General features: G+C 36.2%; 2 protein-coding genes across 2 annotated transcripts; both read left to right on the plus strand.

Moving 5' to 3' along the window:
* The first annotated feature begins 159 nt into the window (after positions 1-159).
* LOC146140405 (glycogen [starch] synthase, muscle-like) lies at positions 160-11,761 on the plus strand. The gene is made up of 16 exons (XM_083392341.1): positions 160-269; positions 589-770; positions 899-937; positions 1,190-1,342; positions 1,512-1,697; positions 1,795-1,939; positions 2,336-2,453; positions 2,762-2,882; positions 3,549-3,715; positions 4,504-4,640; positions 5,151-5,333; positions 7,093-7,250; positions 7,974-8,075; positions 9,213-9,290; positions 9,690-9,791; positions 10,719-11,761. The coding sequence occupies exons 1-16, from the start codon at positions 209-211 to the stop codon at positions 10,797-10,799; spliced, it is 2,013 nt and encodes a 670-aa protein (XP_083248467.1). The 5' UTR covers positions 160-208; the 3' UTR covers positions 10,800-11,761.
* A 1,819-nt stretch (positions 11,762-13,580) lies between these two features.
* LOC146140406 (sodium/hydrogen exchanger 9B2-like) lies at positions 13,581-20,848 on the plus strand. The gene is made up of 12 exons (XM_083392617.1): positions 13,581-13,806; positions 14,103-14,276; positions 14,474-14,619; positions 15,068-15,195; positions 16,100-16,236; positions 16,627-16,761; positions 18,113-18,234; positions 19,137-19,277; positions 19,375-19,471; positions 19,647-19,795; positions 19,872-19,949; positions 20,540-20,848. Exons 1-12 carry the CDS (start codon positions 13,581-13,583, stop codon positions 20,846-20,848), a joined length of 1,842 nt encoding a protein of 613 aa, XP_083248743.1.
* The last annotated feature ends 2,520 nt before the right edge of the window (positions 20,849-23,368 follow it).

Below are 23,368 nucleotides of genomic sequence, written 5' to 3' on the forward strand. Positions count from 1 at the left end.
TCAGAGCCATATTTTTTTACACTTGTTTTCTGACTTGTTAGAAATTGCAATTTGCTGCAGCATCATTGCATACATTTGCAACATAGAGTTTCGCGCTCTTTCGTTATTGTTTGCATTCATTCTAACGTTGTACAACGCTAGTATATAATTGTTTTTTACAGCTTGGTGTGCTCAGAATTTTATAGTGGTTTGTGTTTAATTTTGAACCATGTCTGAAGAACCACCTGCCTTGTTCACTTTTGAGGTTGCCCTGGAGGTTGCCAATAAAGGTAGATAGACAAAAAATGAAATCAATTTTAGGTCATTTTTCAAAAAGATCATAAACTACTAAACATAATGCTTGAAAAATTTTAGCTGCTGGTTCAGAATCCTACCACAACGCATATTTTTTGGGTTAGGGTGCTGGTTAGCACTTCGGTTAGGGTGTGTCAAGTGTTAATTGATAAACAATGAATAGAATAATACTTGACCCACCCAAACCTAAACGCTAACTCGCACCCTAACCCAAATATTGTGGGTTGATTTATTAACTGTGGTAGGATTTAAGACAAGCGCCACATTTTTATCTGTGTATTTTTCATTATCCAGTGGGTGGCATTTACACTGTGCTGCGAAGTAAAGCAGAATCCACTGTTGATGAGCTAGGAGAAGATTATTGTATGGTCGGAATTTGCAATGAGCGTTTTGTTGCAATGGAAGTTGACAAAATGGAACCAACATTGCCCCAACTTAAAACAACTGTAGATAAAATAAGAGAACAAAACATTGGGGTGAGAAAAATTATATTATAATTTACTGTCACAAAAGTTTTGAAAGCTACTTGTTTTAATTGTGGCATTTGGCGTTACATATTCATGTACTTATCCAGCATGGCCAATAAACTACAATATGTTTATAGGTTGTAACTGGAAGGTGGTTAATTGAAGGTTATCCAAAGGTGAGTGTTTTTACATGTTTAATTTTTAACATATAACGCACCGCTTTTGTTCTTCAATATTCTAGTTTTGCTGGTATAACTTTTGTTTACATTAAAAATGGAAAGAACATATTACCAATAAATCAAATAGAGCAGCATTTTTCTTTGGACACTGCAACATTAAACAACCCCAGCTGATGTTGAGTTAATATTGTTTCCACACTAGGACGCCACTAGGTTGGGGTTTAAACTGGATTTGAATCTTTTACACAGGTTGTTCTGTTTGATCTGGAAAGTGCCTGGTCAAACTACAACAGTTGGTCATGGGAGATGTTTGACAAAACTGGTATTGGTATTCCCGACCATGACCTTGAGGCCAAAAAGTGTATTCTGTTTGGTTTTTTGACTACTTGGTTTTTAGGGGAGGTTGGTGTTTTTTTGTTTTTTCTAAACTTTTAATAGTCCTAAACTCATGTTTTATATATATTAACTGTTGTGTAGCTTAACATACATCGTTTTTAAGAAGATCTTGTTTTCTCTATGCATGCTGAACTTGGGAATTTTAGCATTGTTCATACATTATTTGAATTTACAGTTTCGCGCTCAGTGTGGAGAGAAACCTGTAATTGTTGCACATTTTCATGAGTGGCTCGCTGGTGTTGGGCTCATTATGACCAGAATGCGACAGATCGACATTTCCACTGTTTTCACCACTCATGCAACTCTTCTTGGAAGATATCTTTGTGCCGCCAATGTTGACTTTTACAATAACCTGGACAAGGTATGTGCTACCATTTATTTGCCAAAAATGAATAAATTAGGCCAAATGTAGTTTTAATTTTTCATGACAAATTTATTAGCTTATTATTTGTTTGCAGTTTCAATGTGACACAGAAGCTGGAAATAGGCAAATATACCATCGGTACTGCATGGAACGTGCCGCAGCGCACACTGCACATGTTTTTACAACTGTTTCTGACATTACTTCACTTGAAGCAGAACATTTGCTTAAGCGAAAACCAGGTAGGAATGATTTGTACAATGTCCTGCAACCCATGTGTGCGTTTTATTCAAGAATTTTAGACAGGCGACCTGTTAAATTAAGTTTTGTGTAGTTCTTACATGAGTACAAGTGATTAAATACCAGATCTTCAGTTTCTGTTTTGCACAGATAACATTACCATGGAATATGTTAACTTATTGACCTGGCATGTTCTCTGAAAGCTGCCATTTCCAATCATAGCTGTACACCTATTGATTTCAAATAGATTGATCAATATCATTTTTTGAATCAATACCATGACTCAACTTTTTTGTTTTTGCCAACCGATAACTTTACTGATTATTGTATATACATGGAAAATGGTCTAAATTTTCATTAGTTGAAAATTGAAATAAAAATTTCTAACTTTGTTGTAGATCTTATATTGCCAAATGGATTAAGCATCAAGAATACACAATGCCTTCACGAATTTCAAAATCTTCATGCTGTCTGCAAGGCCAAAATTCACAACTTTGTAACGGGACACTTTTATGGGTAATAGTGAAACTTCTATTTACACCAAATACAAGTTATTAAAAAAATGTTTAATTTATAATGTATGTTTCTTTTTTTTCTGCAATTGTTTAATAGAAGGCATTTACATAATTACCAGATTGCCAATAATTAATATATCTGTTTAAATGTGTTGCAATTTATTTAACACATTGTATATGTTCTACTGGGATCATACTTACATTAATGCGTTAGCCAATCTCAATGCTACGTGATAATTCTGTATACTAGGTAACTAGACCATGTTGCAATCATTATTCCTTAATTCACAATTTTGACCTTGCTTTTAGTCACTTCGACCTAAACTTGGACAAGACGATTTATATGTTCATCGCTGGTCGGTACGAGTATAGCAACAAGGGCGCCGACATGTACATTGAATGCATGAGTCGGCTTAACCACAGGCTAAAGGTAGGCGTTGCGCACACCTATACACGCCCCTAGCACGCGCCACGTTGACATGAATATCATGACATGACTTCTGTAGTTACTATTAAATACAACAGGCTAGTCGGGCAATTTAAACCATTTATTTATATCGAAATTAAGTTGACTGGTTCCATAATCACGTTCTCAGCATCGCTTTCCCTTTGAAGGTCTGGGCTTTGTTTTTTTTTTCAATTGCTCCGGCAATATACAGAGTGGGCCAAAAGTAGGCTTACAGTTATAAAAAGTAGGATTTGGGTGTAAAAGTAAATTTATTGTTTTGGGGTTCTTCTCCTGCACCTTGTTCTTTGCAACACCCCCAAAAACAAATCCATTGGTGTCAGGTCAGGTGAGCGTGGTGGCCATTCAATGCTACCTCTTCCAAGCCAACGCTGTGGCTGTAAGCCTACTTTTGGCCCACCCTGTATTCATTACGATATGCTAAGTAAAACCATTTAGACTTCCAATAAATCCTCTGGATTTTCAGCGATTCAAGAGGGCATCCTACACTAAGTAGACTGGACACGAGTGAATTGTTTTACCACGCCTTGTGTAAATAAAACCTAAAGATAAGATTCGATTTCCTGCAAAAGTTTACTTGTGACAAAGGTAAGTTGTCGATAACCACCGGTGTTATATGTGACGTCACAGATGACGAACAGCGACGTCACGGTGGTGGCTTTCCTTATCTTCCCGGCGGCGACGAATAACTTTAACGTGGAGAGTCTTAAAGGCCAGGCTGTCGTAAAGCAGCTCAAGGAAACTGTCGACCTTATAAAAAACAACATCGGCGAAAAGGTTCTCGATTCGTGTCTGAGGTGAGTATTATTTCAAAAAAGAGGCTTGGAGTCAACCATGTTGACCATTGATATTTCATTCTCTGCAACTTCGTACCTTAAGCCACTGTAAGTTACATGCGTAAGCTGAAAACTGCAAAGCATAAAATACGAGTTATTGGGGGTAGGGATTACCAATTCACCGACATATTATAAGTAAACAGTCGTCAGTTCGAAGCTTTACTTAATGGATGTTTGTCTTTACATAACAGCAATGACAACTGCTCACCTTCGCTGTGGCTAAATACCTTATAATATCATTGGTCGGTGATACCAGAACATGTATGTAGTATTTAGACAAGTTATAGTAATGTTGCGGGACCGTTGCATATGACTATATGATGAACGAAGCTTTTTGTCAGTATACCAGCTATTGGCCGCTTTTCATGTAGCTTACACTTGCAGTTAGTTCGTGGCATATTTGTATATATTGACAACAGCTTCACTCTTGGCTGATATGGTGTTTATTGTGGTGAGTTCTAACCAGTTAACCGCCAAACGAAACGAGTATATATTTTAATTCGTTGCTTAATTTCATTGTATGGCCTTTCCTATTTGGCATAATTTGTAGTCCTTGATATTATTCCCTCTCTTGAGTAATGTGATAACTTCCCGGAAATGTTTGTCAAATAACAGCAGCGCAGTTTCCTGAAAGTGTGCAATTAACACCAATTTTGTTTGTCACAAGCAGAATATGCGAATTTATTCATTTCAATTCTAAGTTGGACCAGCTGGCATTCGATGTGGTATTTTAAGTGACTCTTTTCCAGGGGCAAAATGCCAACCAACGATGATCTGTTGGAGCGTGACGACATAATCCGCTTGAAGCGCTGTATGTACGCCAACCAGAGCAACACACCGCCTCCAGTGGTCACGCACAACATGGCTGATGACGGAAACGACCCAAGTAATTCACCGCTTGTTTAGCTGTGTCTCTGAACAGTTTTGCAAGGATTTTAGCGTTTGTTTAAAAAATGTTTTATTTTCAGTTTCTTTTGCAAAACCTAAAAGCATATCTCCGAAAGTTATTATGTTCTGTTAACTCGCATTTTCCTGGCGATTTTATCTGTTCCATACAATCGTTCCATAAAAATACCTAAATTATATTTATTTAATTGAAACTCCGTTAAATCGCAACTCGTCCTAAAGAAATATATATCTTTATATATGATATAAAAGGGTGTATATTATTGAATCCAAAACCATTGGCATCAAGTATCGGCTTGTCGATTGCTGTTCCGCCGACGCGAATAAAAACAAAAAACGTAAAGTTTACACAGATGATCCGTCATTTTTTAAAGGAATATATATTATCTTGTGTTTCACCCTGGATTTTAAACTTTGAGTTTAACCAAAAGAAATATATATGCACTGACTTCGGCGTTAAAACTGCTTTGTTTTTCTGTTTTACCCGCAGTCCTGAACCAGGTCCGCTCGGTAAAGTTGTTCAACAGCAAGAACGACCGCGTGAAAATCATCTTTCATCCGGAGTTCCTCTCCCAAACCTCCCCACTCCTCTCCATGGACTATGACGAGTTTGTGCGGGGCTGCCACCTCGGCGTCTTTCCCTCCTACTACGAACCGTGGGGTTACACGCCAGGTAATCGCGGTGGTGCACACCAGCAAAGACCTGCGCAACTTTGTACATACTGTAGGAATCAGTTGAGTCCCCAAAGCAAGTGACACCAACTTTTTTTTATGGGCGGAATACCTATAAAGTTTGGGGATCGCAGTCCGGATTTAAATTTTGTATTGTACTTTGTTAACTGGATTATGTTCAAACGAAATAATAATTCTTTAACATTAAAAAAAATATAATAGGACAATATGCCGCGGACCTGACAATTTTCTTTGCGGGCGGCACGGGCAAAATACGGTCCGCAGTTTATTTTCCTTCTGCTCTACTTGAAAAACACTTGCCGTTGTTGGGTCAACGGCCCCCATAACTTGATAAATTCCAACAAATCGAGTAATTTGCATATATTTCATCTGTGCTTTAAAGTGTCACGCGCCCACTCTATCTACATTAAAGTTTGCATTATAAACCAGACTCAGTCGGTGTTCCCTCTAAGAAAATCTTCTACTGCACAAATATTTTTTGTAGTGCGCAAGAATATTTTAAGGCTGAGTTGGCAGGGCACCGTGGCAGATCAATGTTTTTTTTTTATGGGGGCATGTCGTGAAAATTTTACACATGACGTTAAAAGCGTAACGTCATGAAACAAATATTCTCAAGAAGCTTGTATATTGTGTTTAAATACGTCAAAGGATATGGCAACAAAGCGGTCGCGCGACGAAATATCTGAGATTCTTTGGGTTAAATCGACAAAACGTCCAATTTAGAAACATGGGATATGAGATGCCTTTAGCACACAATCAAGAATCGCAAACTATTCGCTCAGCATTTATCATAATGATTTTGTCAATTTTTGAGGGCCATTGACCCCACAGCTCTATCTACACAGAAATCACGTAAAAATTGTTAGGCTAAAAATAAACGTCCCTAAAAATCGTTTTCGGTTTCCTGAGCCCGAATTATTGTCAAACACTCCACTGCTGTGTTCAGCACTCTTCTAAAGTCATTTCTTAAAGCTTGTTTTTCCTGTGTAGACATTTAATTCTACGTTAGATAGAAAAGCATACACAGCATAGATGATGAAATCCAAATAGACAAAAGTAATTTACAAACCATGTATTACTTCACAATCGTCGAAGCAGATTTGATTTGTACATGCTTCTTAGCTATCAACATCAACGAAAAAATGGCCCATGCGAAATGCTCAAAAATGTTGTAGTAAAAAATCTAAACATTTTTTAGTTTTTGGTTTGAGAATGATGTAGGTGCGCAAAATGCAAACTTTACTGCGCAGTTGCGCACCTTCGAGGGAACACTGGCCTCAGTCTTTTCGCGCTTTTCTAAAAATTCAACTTCGGTTGCACATTTGCGCACAACTCCTAACGTAATAACAGATTTCTTAGGCTGACTTGTTTTTTAGTGTCACGGTATGGCGTCATATTGTGTGCATTTGAGTTTTTCTTTTTACCCGCCACCCACAATATTTTATGTTTGCCATGACGCCACTGTAAAAAAGGTTGCCCACCCCTGCCTTAGATTGACAGTTACGTATTGGCCAAAGTCGTGACTTGGAATCTCACGGCAGATTAGTTTTTCTGACCTGTTACTTCTTTGTACATAAAAAAGTCCGACCTATACCAACAGGTTTTACCAAAAGATGTTCAATGAAACTGCTAGATACTTCGAATGCATTTTATAAAGGTGCTTAAATGTTTGTGTTGATAACTTTCATTTATACTGAGATTCGCAATTAATTAAATGTTATTTTTATTTCTCCTCGCAGCCGAATGCACGGTGAAGGGGATTCCCAGCGTTACGACCAACCTTAGCGGCTTCGGTTGTTTTATGCAAAGTCACCTGAGCGATCCCGAAGCTTACGGAATCTACATCGTCGATCGCCGGTTTAAGAGCGGTGACGAGTCGTGCAACCAACTTACCGACGTATGTATAGAACTTTAGTAGCGACTAACCCACTAAAAAAGCTAATGCCGTGAAAGCTGTTATTTTCTCAATGGCAGAAAGATTAAGTTGCTTTAAATGCTTTAAATGGCTCAAGCGGTTTTAAAAAGGTGTTTAGTTAAAGAAAAGTGAAAAACTCATTGCGGTTTGTGTGCCTTTTGCTATAACGAAATTAGTCTGGTTCTTTACTGATAAACAACGCAAACGCCAGTTCATAAACATAGAAATACCTATTTTCCAGTGTTGTTTTGACTTAAGTCATTGACTTAACTTAAGTCGTTTGACCAAAATGACTTGACTTGACTTAAGTCTTTTGGACAAATGACTTGGGATTAAATTAAGTGTTTTTTTATTAAAATTTTTGTCAAGTTTTGCACATTAAACACTTTTAGTGGTGTATATTGCGTTTGTTTTATTTTTTAGTTAAATTATTGCTTATAATCGGACGAGTTTACCAATTTTAATAGTTTATCAGTTTACTTTTATGTCAATGACATGACTTGAAATTGACTTGCTCTCATAGTGAATTGACTTGGGCAACCGATGACTTGGACTGGGACTTGACTTGTTATTTTTGCAAAAGACTTGACTTGGACTTCAGTTATTTTTCAAATGACTTGGCAGGAGCTTAAGTCATTTCAAAATGACTTGTTTGCAATACTTCTATTTTCTCATTAATTTTGTTTCTTTGTGTTTTTCCTCAAGTACATGTACCACTTCTGCCGGATGTCTCGCCGTGAACGGATTATTCAACGCAACAGAACAGAACGACTGAGCGAATTACTTGACTGGTCAAGACTGTCTATGGTACTTACAATGCATATACCTCTAAAATTGACATTGGACTTATGTATGCTACATCTGGCTTGGCCACATTGCAACAAACTTTTCATAAAGCTGGTTATTTTACATTCAAGCATCCAAATTAGGTCAGCGTCCCTAGTTAATTTCTAGGGATTTTCGATAATATCTGATTGGAGCCGAACTCCAATACCAAGTGGTACCATCGGTTCTCGTCCGTTACTAGGTTAATATCGGTGTACATACGACTTCAAATTTATTGGCATGACAGCCATGTTTTACGATCCAACATAGAGTTTGCTAAAAGATAATTTTTTTAGAAAGTATTACATTAAAAACTAAGCTAATCAGGCTTGCTAACGCAAAAGCATATTTCGGCCTAATATTTTGAAAATCATTACCATTCACTTTATCAGTTAGAATAATTGTGATTTTTGACTATTCTAACGACATCATTTCATATCGAAACGAATCGCAATACTTTTGGCAATACTATTGGTTATTGCAATGAAATACCAAGTATCGGAGATCCCTATTATATGCTTTGCTACCCCCTCTGGAAATGAGCCATGTGTATTTGCTGAACAACTTAACATACGGCGCATTAAGTCTTTACTCTGAAAAATGCAGCGAATAAGCAAATTTTATTCCGAATATACCGCGTTTATACAGTTGTTTTCACTAGACGGTTTACAAATATCAGCTAGGAATGCCTATATGTAGACAAATACAAGCATAAACTATGTTAAACGTGTTCGATCAAACAGACAAATAAAAACAAATGACAATTATGGTCTCTTTCGAAATTTTTTTCTAAATAATAAATATTGATTTGCGATGATAAATTAGAGATATCTTGTAACTTGTGGGTTTTAATATCACCGATTTTTTTTTAATATTCCATGACATACTTGCAACAAATCCTGGCCGTAATTTAGATAGGATAGGGGTTTGGGGTTAGGTAAAATGCTGTATTTTTATTCCGTCCGGTTTAAGACTTAGTCCGAGTTAGACGGTACCACAACTATTATGTAACGTTGATGTTGGTATTATGTCGGTCTTATGGCTGGAGTCCTTTGATGTATAATAGATAACACTGTGTTTTGTTTGAATCGCTGTGATTTTTTCTTTTCAATTCTGCAGTATTACACGAACGCACGTCGGCTTGCTATTGACCGGACTCACCCTGAATTCCTCGAACAACAACGATCAATTTCACCCGTAAGTGACGTAACAATCGTCTGTTATGTTTTAAAAATTTACTCCTTTTTTTAATTGTTGAATCTCCACATTCTCTGTTGGACATATTTTTTAATAAAGAATGCATTAAAAATCAGAAAAATATTGGGTGGGAACATTATTCCATTTGGTATCGTATTTTTGGCATCTGGCGTGTAATTAAAAAAATACACCTGATAAAAGTTTGTACAGTAAAATAATTAAACCCTTTTTAAGTTTTATTAAACCTTTTCAGCTTATTTTCAACCTCTTCATGGTTTATCATTTTTGGTGCTGTAATATTATATTAGTTACAATGCGATGTACAGTTGTACATTTGTACATTTTTGTTGTACATTTGTACATAGTTGTACATTTCTTTAGCTAATATCTCTAATACAGACCGCTTCTGTCCGTCTTCCCCGCCCCTACTCTGCCCCAAGTTCACCCTTCAGCTCCAGGGCTGCGTCACCCTATCAATCTGATGACGATGACGAAACGAAGGTGAGTTTGGAATAAACTTGTTGTGGCGTTTATTTAGATTTGTTCAGATTGTACGAGGTATGCAGTCGAAACTTTCGAAAGGCTTCCATTCTAAGAGAATTATGACGAATTAAATGTTCATAAACAAGAAATTCCCTTTCCCTTGTAAGTATTGGCAACAATGACTTTAAATTTAAGCAAATTCTTGACTTTTCTCTCCTAATCTAAGTCTGTCATAAATGTATTTCGCCGAAAAAGGCGGCGTCACTAATCAGTCGCTTAATTCGAATGAATCTTTTTAAATGGCGCTTATTATTGAATCAATTAAATTGGGAGACTGATGATGCCTTTTTTAAAACAAATATATTTCTTTCACCAATTGTAAAATGACTGACTCTAATTAGTGCAGAAAAGCTTTAATATTATATGATAAACATATATACTCTATTAGCCTGAAACCCTTATATTGACAAATTTTCTGTAATTTATTCTAGATCAGGGGTTATTAACCATTTTTGCATGTTTTGCCCTTTTAACAACGATGAATATCAGATTTACTTCCAATATACGTTTCTTATTGAAAAAACGATAGTAACAAATCACTTCAGTTATGACGTAACAATGAAGTAACTAATAGGTAATAAGGTTGCCAATTAACTAAAAAAGGTATCAATTAACGTAAAATAACGTTACCGACACACGACACTAGATGATAAAAATCAATAGGCTAACTTCTAATCAGCAGTTAATCTGAACTAGGAAAGTAGGCCACCAATACCTAGAGCTGGCACACTTTTTCTGTCGTGGATATTTTTAATAGCTCATTTACCCCCTAAAGTGAGGAAATTTACCCCCTGCGGTAACTTTACCCCAGTTTAAGAAAGGCTACTCTAGCTTAAATCAAAGTAGCACCAAACTTTATTGTTTTCGTGTTATTCGGTCTTATAGGCGGAATTTGACGACGATGACGGCGACAGTGGACTTCACACCGGGAACCTTCCATCCACAGACTCCGAATCCGTTGCCTAGTCTTATCACACTTCGACTTGCAACCCTGGCTTCGAAACATTTAAATAAGCGTAAAACACGATTACCATGCGACATGCTCATTGTCCTCCAAAACCGTTCATCGTTTGAAGTCGGCGTTAATGCAAACGAACGTCGTTTTTTATATATGATTTAACATTGTTTGCAAGTTATCGGTAAATTACGGTGAAAAGTTGGTAAAACTTCATATTACGGCCAGGCGAAAAAGCAATTTCTGATTTATGTAAGTTAATTAAACTATGGTTTTATCTAACAGTCGCGTATTTGTCAAATGTTTCTATTTTTAAAAGCAAATTTGTTTTTAAAACTAATTAAAAAAAACTCCGCACCCTGAATTGTTGATTATCCAACTAGGAAAATATTTGCGCGTTTTTTTGTTAAAAAAAATTGTTATTGCTTTTCTACCTTTACCTCACCTTACTTCACATCAGTAAACGGACTTTAATGGTCTAGAGTAGACTCTAGATTACTCTTTATTTTTAAAAAAATATAAAAATATAACAAATGATGTATTACGTCGCGCAAAGCACGGTTTAAAAAGGGCGTGACGCCCATGTTGACTATGTATTGTTCGCCTCTTCGCTTCTGAATGAAATAGTTTTATTTCTTCACAAATATCACCGCGTGATATTTTTCTGTCTTGCGTATACTCAGTGGCAAAAAAATGCGGACCTGCCTTCCACAAGGCTGCGCATTTGCATTTCTATGGCGCTTATTTTTGTTGTCTTTGATCTAGTTGTTTAATTTAATTATGAATTGAGAATATTTTATCAACCGTTTCTTCTGTTGGATGTACCTCTTGTGGTAATTAGATAATTTGCTTGTCAACTGACATGCAAGTTTAATTTTTCTAGAACCCTCTGTGTCATTGCTCACACAGCTTGAAAAAAAAATCTTCTTTTAAGTTAATTTGTCAACGCTTCAATAAACGCATTCAAACTCGAGTTGAGATTTTATTTCTAAGATCAGCTGTATAGATTATGTAAAGAATGAGGTTTAAATTTAGCCAACACTAAGCTTCCGTTTAAATAATAAGCCTAAATAAATTACCATGTTGAACTTTATTATATATCAATAATTTTTATAATATAAAACTTTACCCTAAATTATTTTCGCCCTTCGTAGCCTACTTCTCAAATTATTTAAGATCAATCTTAACAGCCGTGGCAAAACGTAGCTTTGTAAGCGAGTACGGTAAGTTTTCAAAGATAGCGTTACAAAACTGAAACTGCAACTTACCTAATAAAACCAAAATAATGTTATATTATGCCGATAGCGTAATATTAGTAGAACACAGAATATCAAGCAAAGCAAAAATTGCTAATTTCACTTCGTGTTATGCCACAACTACATTCGCGTTTTGCACGAAACTTACAATTAAAACAAACGCAACCTAAAGGTGAGTTCACGGGTACGCTTCAGCAGATTTGACGTTGTGCTAGGCGAAGGAACGGACCGCAAAACAAAGGTATTTCCATATTTTGTCACAGGAGAAAATGACTGCTGTCTCTATTGGAAAATGGTTATTAAAACAGTGGTTTCGTTGTTTGTAAACTTGATCAATTTGTTATGACATCCTAAACGTAAAGGAATTCGCCACTCTGCAAACCACCTTATTGTTCAAACATTAAAATAATTAAACGAACTATTCACAAATGGAAATATAAACTGTTGTTTGGGCCAGCATTATTATAAAAAAGGGAGCTCATTCGCATGTAGCCTACTCTCATAAACAAGATGGTTACATAGGTGAGCAAATTAATTAACGATTTTAATTTATAACTTGTGAAATTTTACATATGTAGACGTGTACCTATAGTTTTACAAAACAAGTTGATCGAACCTTTTTTCGCCCTTATTTACCAAATCACGTCGGGGCTTTCCTGACAACTCATCGTATATGCGAATATTTTCCGACAATTTTTTGTGCTTACGGTTTAGTTAAAAACATGTTGATGTGGCCCTAGTTCAGGGGCGGATATATGATTTTTTATTTGGCGGAACATCAATGGCCGTTTCCAAATGGCCTTACCTCCCACCCACTCTGTGACCTTACCTGGCCTAATATTTTAGTACGCTCTATAATTTCGATGGTTAGCATGGCTAAAAATTTGCCTGAAGTTGCAGCTTCTTGCGTGGCGCTTTTAACAGTTCAACAAACACAACAAATACGTCAAAGCGTTATTTCATGTAAAACCAAATGACTTACGCTAACCTGCAAAACGACCAAAAGGCGTTTATTATAAAGAGAAGGAAAGTAATGACATTGGTTCGCTGCGAATTTCACCATCGACAGAACGTGACATCAACCGACTCAACTCCCGCTCTTTGTGACGTAGGTTACATCACAAAGCGCAGTCACGTGACCGATAAGGTGACTATATTAAAGAAGACGTCGCGAAACATGGCTCGTAGTTTATACACGACTGCTTTGAAAGTTTTATCATTATTAAGGCTAGAAAAAACTAAAGTTTGACATGTTAGAGACGTTTATCGTGTGAATAGCTGTGAAAGCTCACCACTGCAGTTTGCAAGTAAAAATCTTCTTTAATTAAAATTTAGCGCAGAACTGGTTCACAATTTTACTGGAATTTTTTAAATATATGGCCGAATGTAAACAAAAAAATATTTGAATTGAGTGAAAGAAAACGATTATATTGTCGAAGTATTTGTTTCTTTTTGACTGACTTTCATTTCTTGGCAGAACAGTGAAGATTATTTGATTTTTGAAGCAGTTAATCATTCAATGATTATTGCATAACAATGGCCGCCACAATACCAGCCGATTTAATCCCTTACGACTCAGGAATCGACAATGCCTCGGCCGACTGCGGCAATTCCAAGTCATATTACGGCGACGAAATCTCACCATCGAGTAATAACTATACAACCCCCAGTGCCCGGTCAGACAGTCCTCTGTGTCGTTTACCTTCGTGGAAAGCAAAACTATTTCCCCCGCGCGGACCTGTTGTCAAGTGGCTTACCTGGAGTAAGTAACAAAAACTTCAAAAATTGTGGAGAAAAACAAGGCCATCGTTTACTTATTGTCAGTTATACACCACTTAATTGTTCCTTGAAAACTTAGTTTTTGCATTGTTTTTACAGTAGTTAAACATTTACTTTATCTATGTTCTCAATATGGTATTATTTGCTTAAACTCCCATAGCACATTTCCATTGACTAACTAAGTAAGATACACTATGGAATAATATGTTTTGCCTTTATTAATTACTGTCCAATAAACTTTGTGCATATTCTGATATTTGTTTTTAATTTTTGCCACAGCAATTGTCGTCTTTCTGGTGTTCGGAGTTGTTTGGTCAGTGGCTCCAGAGGTTATGAAGCCCGGTGAAAGTTGGTTCGGTCTGGTGGTTACGCTTATACTCTGTTTCGTGGCCGAGGTTCTTATCGTCAAAATTCCTACACCCAGGGGATTTCCACCTCCACCTCCCCTCCTAGGTGGAACTTATAGCGCTTATAATTATAATAAATAATAAGCCTTGTGAAACAAAAACGCAACAAAATGTAATGAGCAGAATCCGATTGATTGTCTTTGGCCTATTCGCAGATTTGTATGTTGAGTCAAACAACTACTTGTTTCTTATGTGTAACGCATTTAAAAACAAATCAGGGCCAACCTAACGTTGTTTATTTAGCCTCTCTTCTGATGGGCCTGACGCTTGCCAACTTGCCAGAGCCACTAAAGGTGGCTTCCTACATCGACCCCGAGAAATCGCGAACTTTGCGAGAACTCGCCTTGACCATTATCCTGACCAGAGCAGGACTTGAAATCGACCCGGCGGTATGTTAGCAGAAAATCTATGATCTATAAATTGTTTTGATAAAGTATGGTTGGAGGTTGTAGCAAGAATACTAAAGCCCATACAAGAGCACGTATCATTTTGAACATTTATAATATCTCTTTATTCATTTTCAATCTATAGAAAAAATGCAACTTCTGTATGGGCTTTGATTTTCTAACTTTTTGATACAAATATCTTAAAATGGTTGTATTATAAAACGTATATGCGACGAACTGTTTGCCTGCGATGATACTTTTTATCCAGTATTTTGCTGCTTTTGATGACAAAATTTTGATTTTATAATTAGTAAATGACTGCTTTACGCCAGGTGTAAGTAAACATAACGTTAAAACTCTTATTCACAAAACATTTACAAAAATGTTAATTTTCGTCGTATTGTTTTAACGGTATATACGCATTTGATAAAATTGCCCATATTTTATGTAGGCAATGGCCAAGGTGAAGTGGGCTGTCGTGAGACTGGCTTTTCTTCCTTGTATTGGCGAAACAATCGTCTTCGGCATTTTGGCTCATTTTCTTTTAAAATTCGACTTTGAATGGAGCTTCATGACGGGGTAAATTACTATTCAATACCATTTTTTAGTATAACATATTACCATTTTAACGGTTTAAAATAATTTTAATGCAAATCTATTTTTTTCTTTGAACCAATATTTGCGTTTAGCGTCAAATGATCGCCTCTTAAATAGCTTAAAATTTTAGACCGTAATTTCGCTTTTACGTTCGTCTAATCTAATCTAATGATATATTCGTTGGTCAACTTATTTTACAGAAAAATTGATGTTTCATAGACGTCGAATTCAATATAGAATGAAGTATTTTTTATGTTATTTTCTCGTTGAACATCGACTCTTTATACTTGTGAGCCTGCGGCAAAATGTATTTATAACACCGCGGTTGCATAATCGTGTTTCTCAACTGGTAATCAATCAAGTAATCAACAGAAAGCGTTATCTAGAATCACTACAAGTGCTAACACTTGATCTTCACATCCTCTTTGAGCACTGAAGTTGAAACAACTTCCAAGTTTACAAACCCTCCGTCGTTGATAGCGCGAAGTGCTCGAAGCGTTTTCTTGTGACACACGTCAGTCACTATTCTGCGATTGCTCTCGCGTTATCTTGTTTTTCGACACGGTTTACCCCCCGCTGTCCGATATTTTTGTAAGGAACCGCAGCCGAAACCGAAAGCATTAAACAAATAATTGCGCGAACGTTGTTAGGTACGTTTGAATAACGTTACCGAGAAAGTTGTTATGGAGGAGCGATTAGGTAGTAATGAAAATCTATACGGTAAATCATTTCATATATGAAAGACAAAAACAATTACCAACAATGTATGGAGGGTTTTGCTGTAATAATTGAAATCAGTAAAACAAATAATATTATATTTTGCCCAAGTTGGTCACATATAACTGTAAACGAACTTACCGTTATAACAGTTTCCTGTTTTACATAGTTTTATGCTTGCCGCCGTGTCACCCGCAGTGGTCATACCATCTTTAATAATTTTACAAAATGTTGGACTTGGTGTAACCAAAGGCATCCCATCACTCATCATGGCTGCTTCCGGAATTGATGACGTGTTAGCCATTGGTAAGGCAATAAAAATCAAAATATAAGTACACCCAAAGTGATAAATGGCAAAGTTTTGTATATTGTTTTATTTAGGTATATGCACGGATCTGTAACGAAGCTAGATAATGAATTGCAAAGCCAAAAAAGTCGAGTAGATCGACTCTTGGCCTTTTTTTCTTTGTTTTATTTAGATTTGTTTTATAGCTAACATAAGATTTAAGGGTTTTAAGTCATTCGATAGTTATTGCGTTTAGTTCCCTTTAGGCCTACTTGTAATACGTCATTTGAGGTACATTTTCAAAGACTGAAAACAATGAAATGTTTGGTATATCTTTCTAAAAAACTGTCTGTTCGTAATACGGAAAATCTAATAAGGTTATCGAATTGCTTAAAAACGTTGTTTTCCAGCTGGATTTTCCGTGCTGCTCGGGATTGCGATTCCAGCAGGCCTTGAGGAAGACGTTTTAGAAGATGGCCAACATGTTGCGGTCAATGCTAATACCACGTCGACGACTTATGACGAAATGAGCACGGTCATGTTAGGTACGTTATTACACAAAGTGGAAAATCATAAGCAACGTACACATAAAACGTGATTTTTAGTAAGGCTGAAATATGCCAAAAATTATCTTTTACATTTTACAAGCATGCGAAAACGATGAAGTAAGCTATTAGATTTTAATAGTGCGTCCAACAGTGGCTCATAGCCTTCTAAATAATTGCTAAAACCATTTTATATGTATATTAGCGTATATTAACGTTCGTATAAATGTATATTAACGTTAATATACTTTTTTATGTATATTAACGTTTGTATAATAATAATTAAGGTTTAGAAATCCTATTCGTGTTTCTACTTATTTTTGCCTTTCATTCGTTGTATTATTTTTTATACATGCTTTTTCGTTGCTTGGCGCCGTATAAATCTATCATGAGATTTGCTCGCCGGAAGAAGGCGTACCGTATAGTATATGTGCGAGTTTTATTTTTCGCCGTATGTATAATGTTCAAACGCAATAAAAACTATAACTTCGTAAACAGAAATTAATCCATGGAACATAACCAGGCTAAGTTTTTCTAGCTTTGGTTTGCTTGCGCTAAAATTCGTTTATACAAATGGTATTGGTAATACGCTTTCCAAAAGCATCCGTTATTAAGCAGTTCTAATATTTTCCCCGATTTTCCACCTTTAATGCAAATGCCCCTCGTCATTGTTTGTCGTGTTATCTCAAGTTGGGATGCAGCGTAAAGGAGGTGGTAGGAATACACCATAGCAAACGGGACATTGCTTAAAAAATCTAAGCAAATATCTAAGCAAACATCCCTGTGGGGTAATTCCTTTTCTGTGTGTGTAAGACATCTCGCAGTTGAACCGCCAAACATCTTTCTGTATATCTTTCTTAGTCAAACTTGGAAGTATTCGTAATGTAAGTAACTCGAACAAACGCCACACTTAACCCGCACCGTGTTATCAAATTTAGGTATTCTTGTATCATTATTAATATTATAAAAATTAATCAGCCATATCTGAGGCCGGCGTTTCTTAAACATTACACTTAAAAATCCTATAAAATGTACAAAAAAATCCCCAGTTTATCTCGAGCCTTATATCTAAAATAAACCGTATCCATTGTCTTATGTTGGAGTGCATTTCGAGGTGCATAAACTTATTCGAGTGCCGCGCCAATCTCATAAAACAGTTGAACTCCAACGGGAATTCACAGATGTGTGTAAACAACAAAGTGTTGGTCTGCAGTTCATCGTATCCTTATACGTTATCTCTGCCATCTGCAAAGTTTACGATGCACGATCGTGGCGTAAACGGTTTATTGTTCGCTATACACATGACAGGCGCGCAATCCGGTATAAAAGCCCGTGTTTTGTTTTCATTCAGCCTCTCACAACATCGGTAAGGAGCTGGCGGGAGCTGTGATTGAGGTCGTGATCGGAATAACAGCGGGCCTCTTGCTCGGATTGTTCATCTCCTACATCCCACACAGGGGGATGCCTTATAAGGTTAGGCGACGGCAGTGGTCGCTGTGATTTCGGTAAATGTTTATGGCACGCCGTTCGGTCTATATAGTTAAGATTGGGCAGGTATAAAGAAACATTGTTGTCTGTTAGATGTTCGTCGAATCGTTCTAGGAATATATTGTCACAAAGGGTGTGAGTGTTGTGAGGCATGTTGAAAGTGAAGTACGTGCCCCTAGATTTATAGCACTTTTTATAAAGTTCCATTTTATTACCGATTGGTCACGTTAAATGTGAATGTGTTTTATGACTCAATGTGAGTTTAGTGCCTAAAATGTCGACTGGGAACGCTGAATAATCTTTTCCGGGACATTGGGCTATCTCGTTTGAAAAGATATAATTGATTTATAGCTAGAACAAAAACCATGAGGAGTTCATAAGTTTATATAAATTAAGACTTTATTCCGTTTTTTATCAATATCAGCTTTAAGTTTTACAATTTGCCCCTACTTTATGTCAGTGTAATAAACTCAACAGGTATGTGCTTCCTTGCGCTTTATGCAAATACTGTTCCGTGTCACAAAATCACACGAGCTATTTCGTAGCCATATTGTGGTTTTTATCGTGTATAGGCCTGACTTTTGCTGGATTGTCGGTTGATAAACTTTATTCTACTGTTTTATTATCTGATGCCATGCTTGCTTTTCCCTTACAAAATACGTGCCGTATGTTTTATAGTGAATTCAAAACCATAGTTTGCTAAAACTAACATATTGTTTTCTTTTTTGTATAACGTCGTACATCTTGCAATGACATGACTATACACCAGTGGTTTAAATTTAAGTAGTGAGATGACGTTTGCACGGAAAAACTTTTACCTAATTATGTAATTGACAGTAATGGGGTTTGTTTTGGATATAAATATTACTGTATTTGGATTTTTACAGACGTTTTGCCGTGCTTTTCTTTTGCTCTCGATTGGAATTTTCTTTGTGTTCGGCACCGAAATATGGGGTATTCCCGGTTCTGGAACTCTCTGTGCTCTCATCATGTCATTTGTTGCCGCTTTTCATTGGGGAGAGGAAAGCGTACGTCTTGATATTTTTTTTATAAAGCTTAGCACATTTTTTTATTCGTTATTCAACGTAGAATATTTTATTAACCGAAATAATCGTATTGCAACAGGCAGCATTGGAAAAGATATGGCATTACATGTGGTTTCTTTTTCAACCAGTTCTGTTTGGACTCACAGGCACCCTAGTGAACGTTAAACTCATGGATTGTAAGTTTTCGCGATTGAATAATATTTTGTTTTTTTTCAATAAACACTTTACCATATTTATATTGTAGTTGGTTTACATTAAAATACCACATGTTTTTGTTTGTCTATCATTCGATGTTTTCGCCTAATGTGACGCAGTGGGATAAAAACATAATAACATATAGTTTGATTGTAGCAACCACTGTTGGCCTTGGTTTGGCTCTGTTGGCATGCTCTATGGCAGGAAGGCTTGCTGTCAGTACATCAGTAACTTTCGGACTTGGTCTTAACTTAAAAGAAAGATTATTTATATCAATTTCATGGATACCGAAAGGCACAGTACAGGTAACAAGAGCAACATTATGTTTTTTCAAACCATTCTGAACATTTACCTTTGATTGCCTGTTTTAATTATTTTTAGGCAGCTCTTGGCTCTGCCGCCCTGGATCTTGTAACCAAGTTAAACAGACCAGAAGAAGAAATTCATTGGTCGGAACAGGTACATTTTATTCAGGCTTAAGTCCAAACCGAGTCATGTTCAATAAATGGGAAGCCAAATCATAATACAAGTCATAATTGTTACCCATGTCATGTCCAAGTCATTTGCCATTGCAAGTCACTTACATGACAAGCTAACACAAAATAATTGTTTGAAAATAATAAATCGCATAGCAAGCACGAGGAGTAAAAAAGGTTGGCAATTTTTTACGTTTAAAATTTGGGGTAAATAAACATTTTGAAAAATGTTTGTAATTAAACCCTCAAAAATTAGTGTAAGTGACTTGCCGAACTTACTTATATTTATTGAACTGACTTAATTTAGATCAATGTATTTTGCCCAAAAACTTAAGTCAAATCCATTGAGAACAGTGACTTAGGTACAGTTAAGCCAAGTCAATACATCACTGCAGAAAACAAGATACGTTTCGAAATCATCAGGGCCAAATCAAAACTAAAATGGGAAGCCTATAATATTTCTGCGGATATATATCACTTTTAGGTAAATTAACAATGATAATAATTTGGTTAAAGGCCCCTTCCTAGCTAATGTTTAAATGTTGGTCATCAAACTGCCAGTTTTGTTTTCAGATTTTGGTCTTGGCAGTGTTGGACACCCTGGTGACCGCTCCAATTGGCGCCTTTGGCATCAGCTATTTCGGGCCCAAACTGCTCTCGGCCGGTCCTGGGTCGCCCATGGATCCTGAGGTGAACAAGGCCTATCAGGAAGACGAAGGAGAAGAGTCGGACGATAAATCAAGGGAAGAATCTGATATAGCACAATATTCGAAAACACCTCGCGACTCGTATCTTCCGGGTCTGTGCAACGCTTCTACACGGAACGAGATAAAGGAAGGACAATCGAACGACTTAGCGATTTCGGGCGCTTCTATTTTGTAGATGCATCAGTCTCTGCTGTATAAGGTACTGTGAAATCATGATGACGTATTTAGTGAGGCCGCTTAAATTTTATATTTTGTTGGTTGTATAGTGCACTTAGGTCGTTTGGTAAAAGTAGCATAATATATATTATATTAGCGCTTATTTCTCTCTAATAAAATTTTTATTAGCGCTCATTTCACTTCAATAAAAGCTTTAGTTAAAAAACAGCTGGTTAACCTATAATGGACAGGAACATTGTCGCACTTTGAAGGCAGCTTTGATAACATAATCATAAGAATAGCCTTCTCTGGCGTATACCCTTAAATGTAAATGACTTTCAGTTAAGACGGAAAGTTAAAACTCGCAAATAATAATATATTGATATAGTTATTAAAAAAAACTAGGATACGATACTAATAATCTAGTGTCCGGTGTTCAAAATAACTCCTCATACAGAATCACAGTTTTGCTTGTAAAAATGCGCGCCTTTTTCTGGCTATGAGTTTTTGCAGTTATAGTTTTGGTAAATGTTTCCCAACCTATATGGGCGGCGACTCAAAATTAAGTTGCCGTTTGATATGGTTGGTTCGCCGACTACAGTAGTTCACATGCTTCGCTGTTCTATACTAAGCTGAGTATACAATGGTCGCCTCGTAAAAAAGGTAGAGAAATACTGGTTTTGGTGTAAATTATTTTTGATTTATTGTTGTCCAGTAGGGTTGAGCAGAATAATCTCATATTACACCGTCAATTAAATCGCAAAATTGCATGCGTGTAATAACTGTTCCGGGTAATACGTTTGTTGTTCAACTTTGAAGTGATTCATTTAATAAAAAAACAGTATTTGTTATCGCTTTCTGCCTTTAAAAATGACTTTGTGGTCTATTGTTAAGCGTTGTGTTGTTTCCCATTAGTGGTTACTTAAAACAATACCACAATTTAAGAACCTACTGGTTTACCATCTGTCAAGATAAACAAATAAGCACGCTGCTGTGCGAGACGTAGTATAGTTTTTAAATCGAAAAACGTTTTTAATAAGCATTTGTGTCAGGGGTGTTAACACTATCACTATGATGGCATATATAATCCAGGTCTAACTTTTTGAACATTCCTTATATTTTTTATATATAGTTCTTATATTTGTTTTATATATATTTTGTGCTTCGTGGGTCTGCCGCCAAATACCTTTATCTCTGTTGGTGTGCCTCATTGATATACAGACCTTAAATGACACTAATCAGGTTGCGGGGGTGATTGCAAGCAAACTTTAGCTTGCAGAGCTGACTAAAACAAACCTATAGCTTGCAGCAATTCAAGTAATAATTGACCTGAGTAAGGCATTTTACAAAAAAAAATGACAAGAAAGCTAATTTGCGTATTCTTATTATTGATGTGACGCGTCTTTAATGTGTTGTTTGCACTGAAGTTCTTGCAAACAGGAGCTTAAAAGATAATTTAGATTTAAATGTGTTTCTTTAGTTTAAATTGCCTGAAAATGTAATTTAGGGTGGGTGGGACATTATCGTTGTTAACGCGCTAACATGTTTGTATCAGATAAAACTTAAAGTTAAAAAAACTGGGTAAAAAAGGATCATATTATTGTTAAAAGGAATTTATTTCTCCCAACGACATTTTTAGTTTCTGTTATTACAGTAAAATATATACATGGTAAGTAATTGACAACGAAGAGATATTAAAATTTAAAACTCGTAAAAACAAAAGCAGTACATGATAAGAAAAGGGTAGAAATAAAAACATGCCAGCAAAAAAACAGACTTTTGCAAGATCAGTTCGACTAATGTGTGTAAAGGTCGGTTAACTAATTCCAGGTAAAATCATTTTTTGTGTCTCTGTTGTGGCTTTGGTGCCTTTAAACCACTTCACTAAAATCCTGTCGACCACATGGCAATGCTCTAAAAACGTAATTTCAAAGTACTGAATTTTGTTTAAAGTACTATCAAGGTATGTTTTACCTACACAACAGCAAAACAAATTGTGCTCTGTTATAAATTTTCCTGCCATAAAAAAAGTTGATAGGGTAAACCACTTGTATCGTTTGTACAATCTGTGAAAACTTTAGACGTAATTAATGTACAAATATGGGTTCAATGACTTTCACGTGATTTTCCTAATTTATCTCGATAAAGGCGTTATGCGAATAATAATAATCATGAGCGTAAGGCGTCACGTTTTCATGTTAATTAAACTTACGTTAATTTAAGCTAATTTAAAGCAAAATTTCGAACAAACACTTTGCCGCCGCATCTCGAATATATTTTCACCAAATTCATTGGCACATTTGAGCACTCATTCGACCGGGAACACGAATTTCTTTCGGCAACTGCTATACTTGTATTATGACGTACCGTAGCGTTATGACGTAACTTTGTGACAAAACAACTTTTTTATGGTTTTAGCCAATCGAACAAAGTCTTTAAAAGTATAAAGTAAAAATAATATCGTTTTGTTCGAAAAGTTTAAACAAATAATTGTAATCATTACGAGCAGTCAACTGCTGTTATAATGCTTATACAAAGT

Source organism: Ascidiella aspersa, chromosome 6, assembly GCF_963924565.1.
Source record: "Ascidiella aspersa chromosome 6, kaAscAspe10.2, whole genome shotgun sequence".
Taxonomy (NCBI): Eukaryota; Metazoa; Chordata; class Ascidiacea; order Phlebobranchia; family Ascidiidae; genus Ascidiella; species Ascidiella aspersa.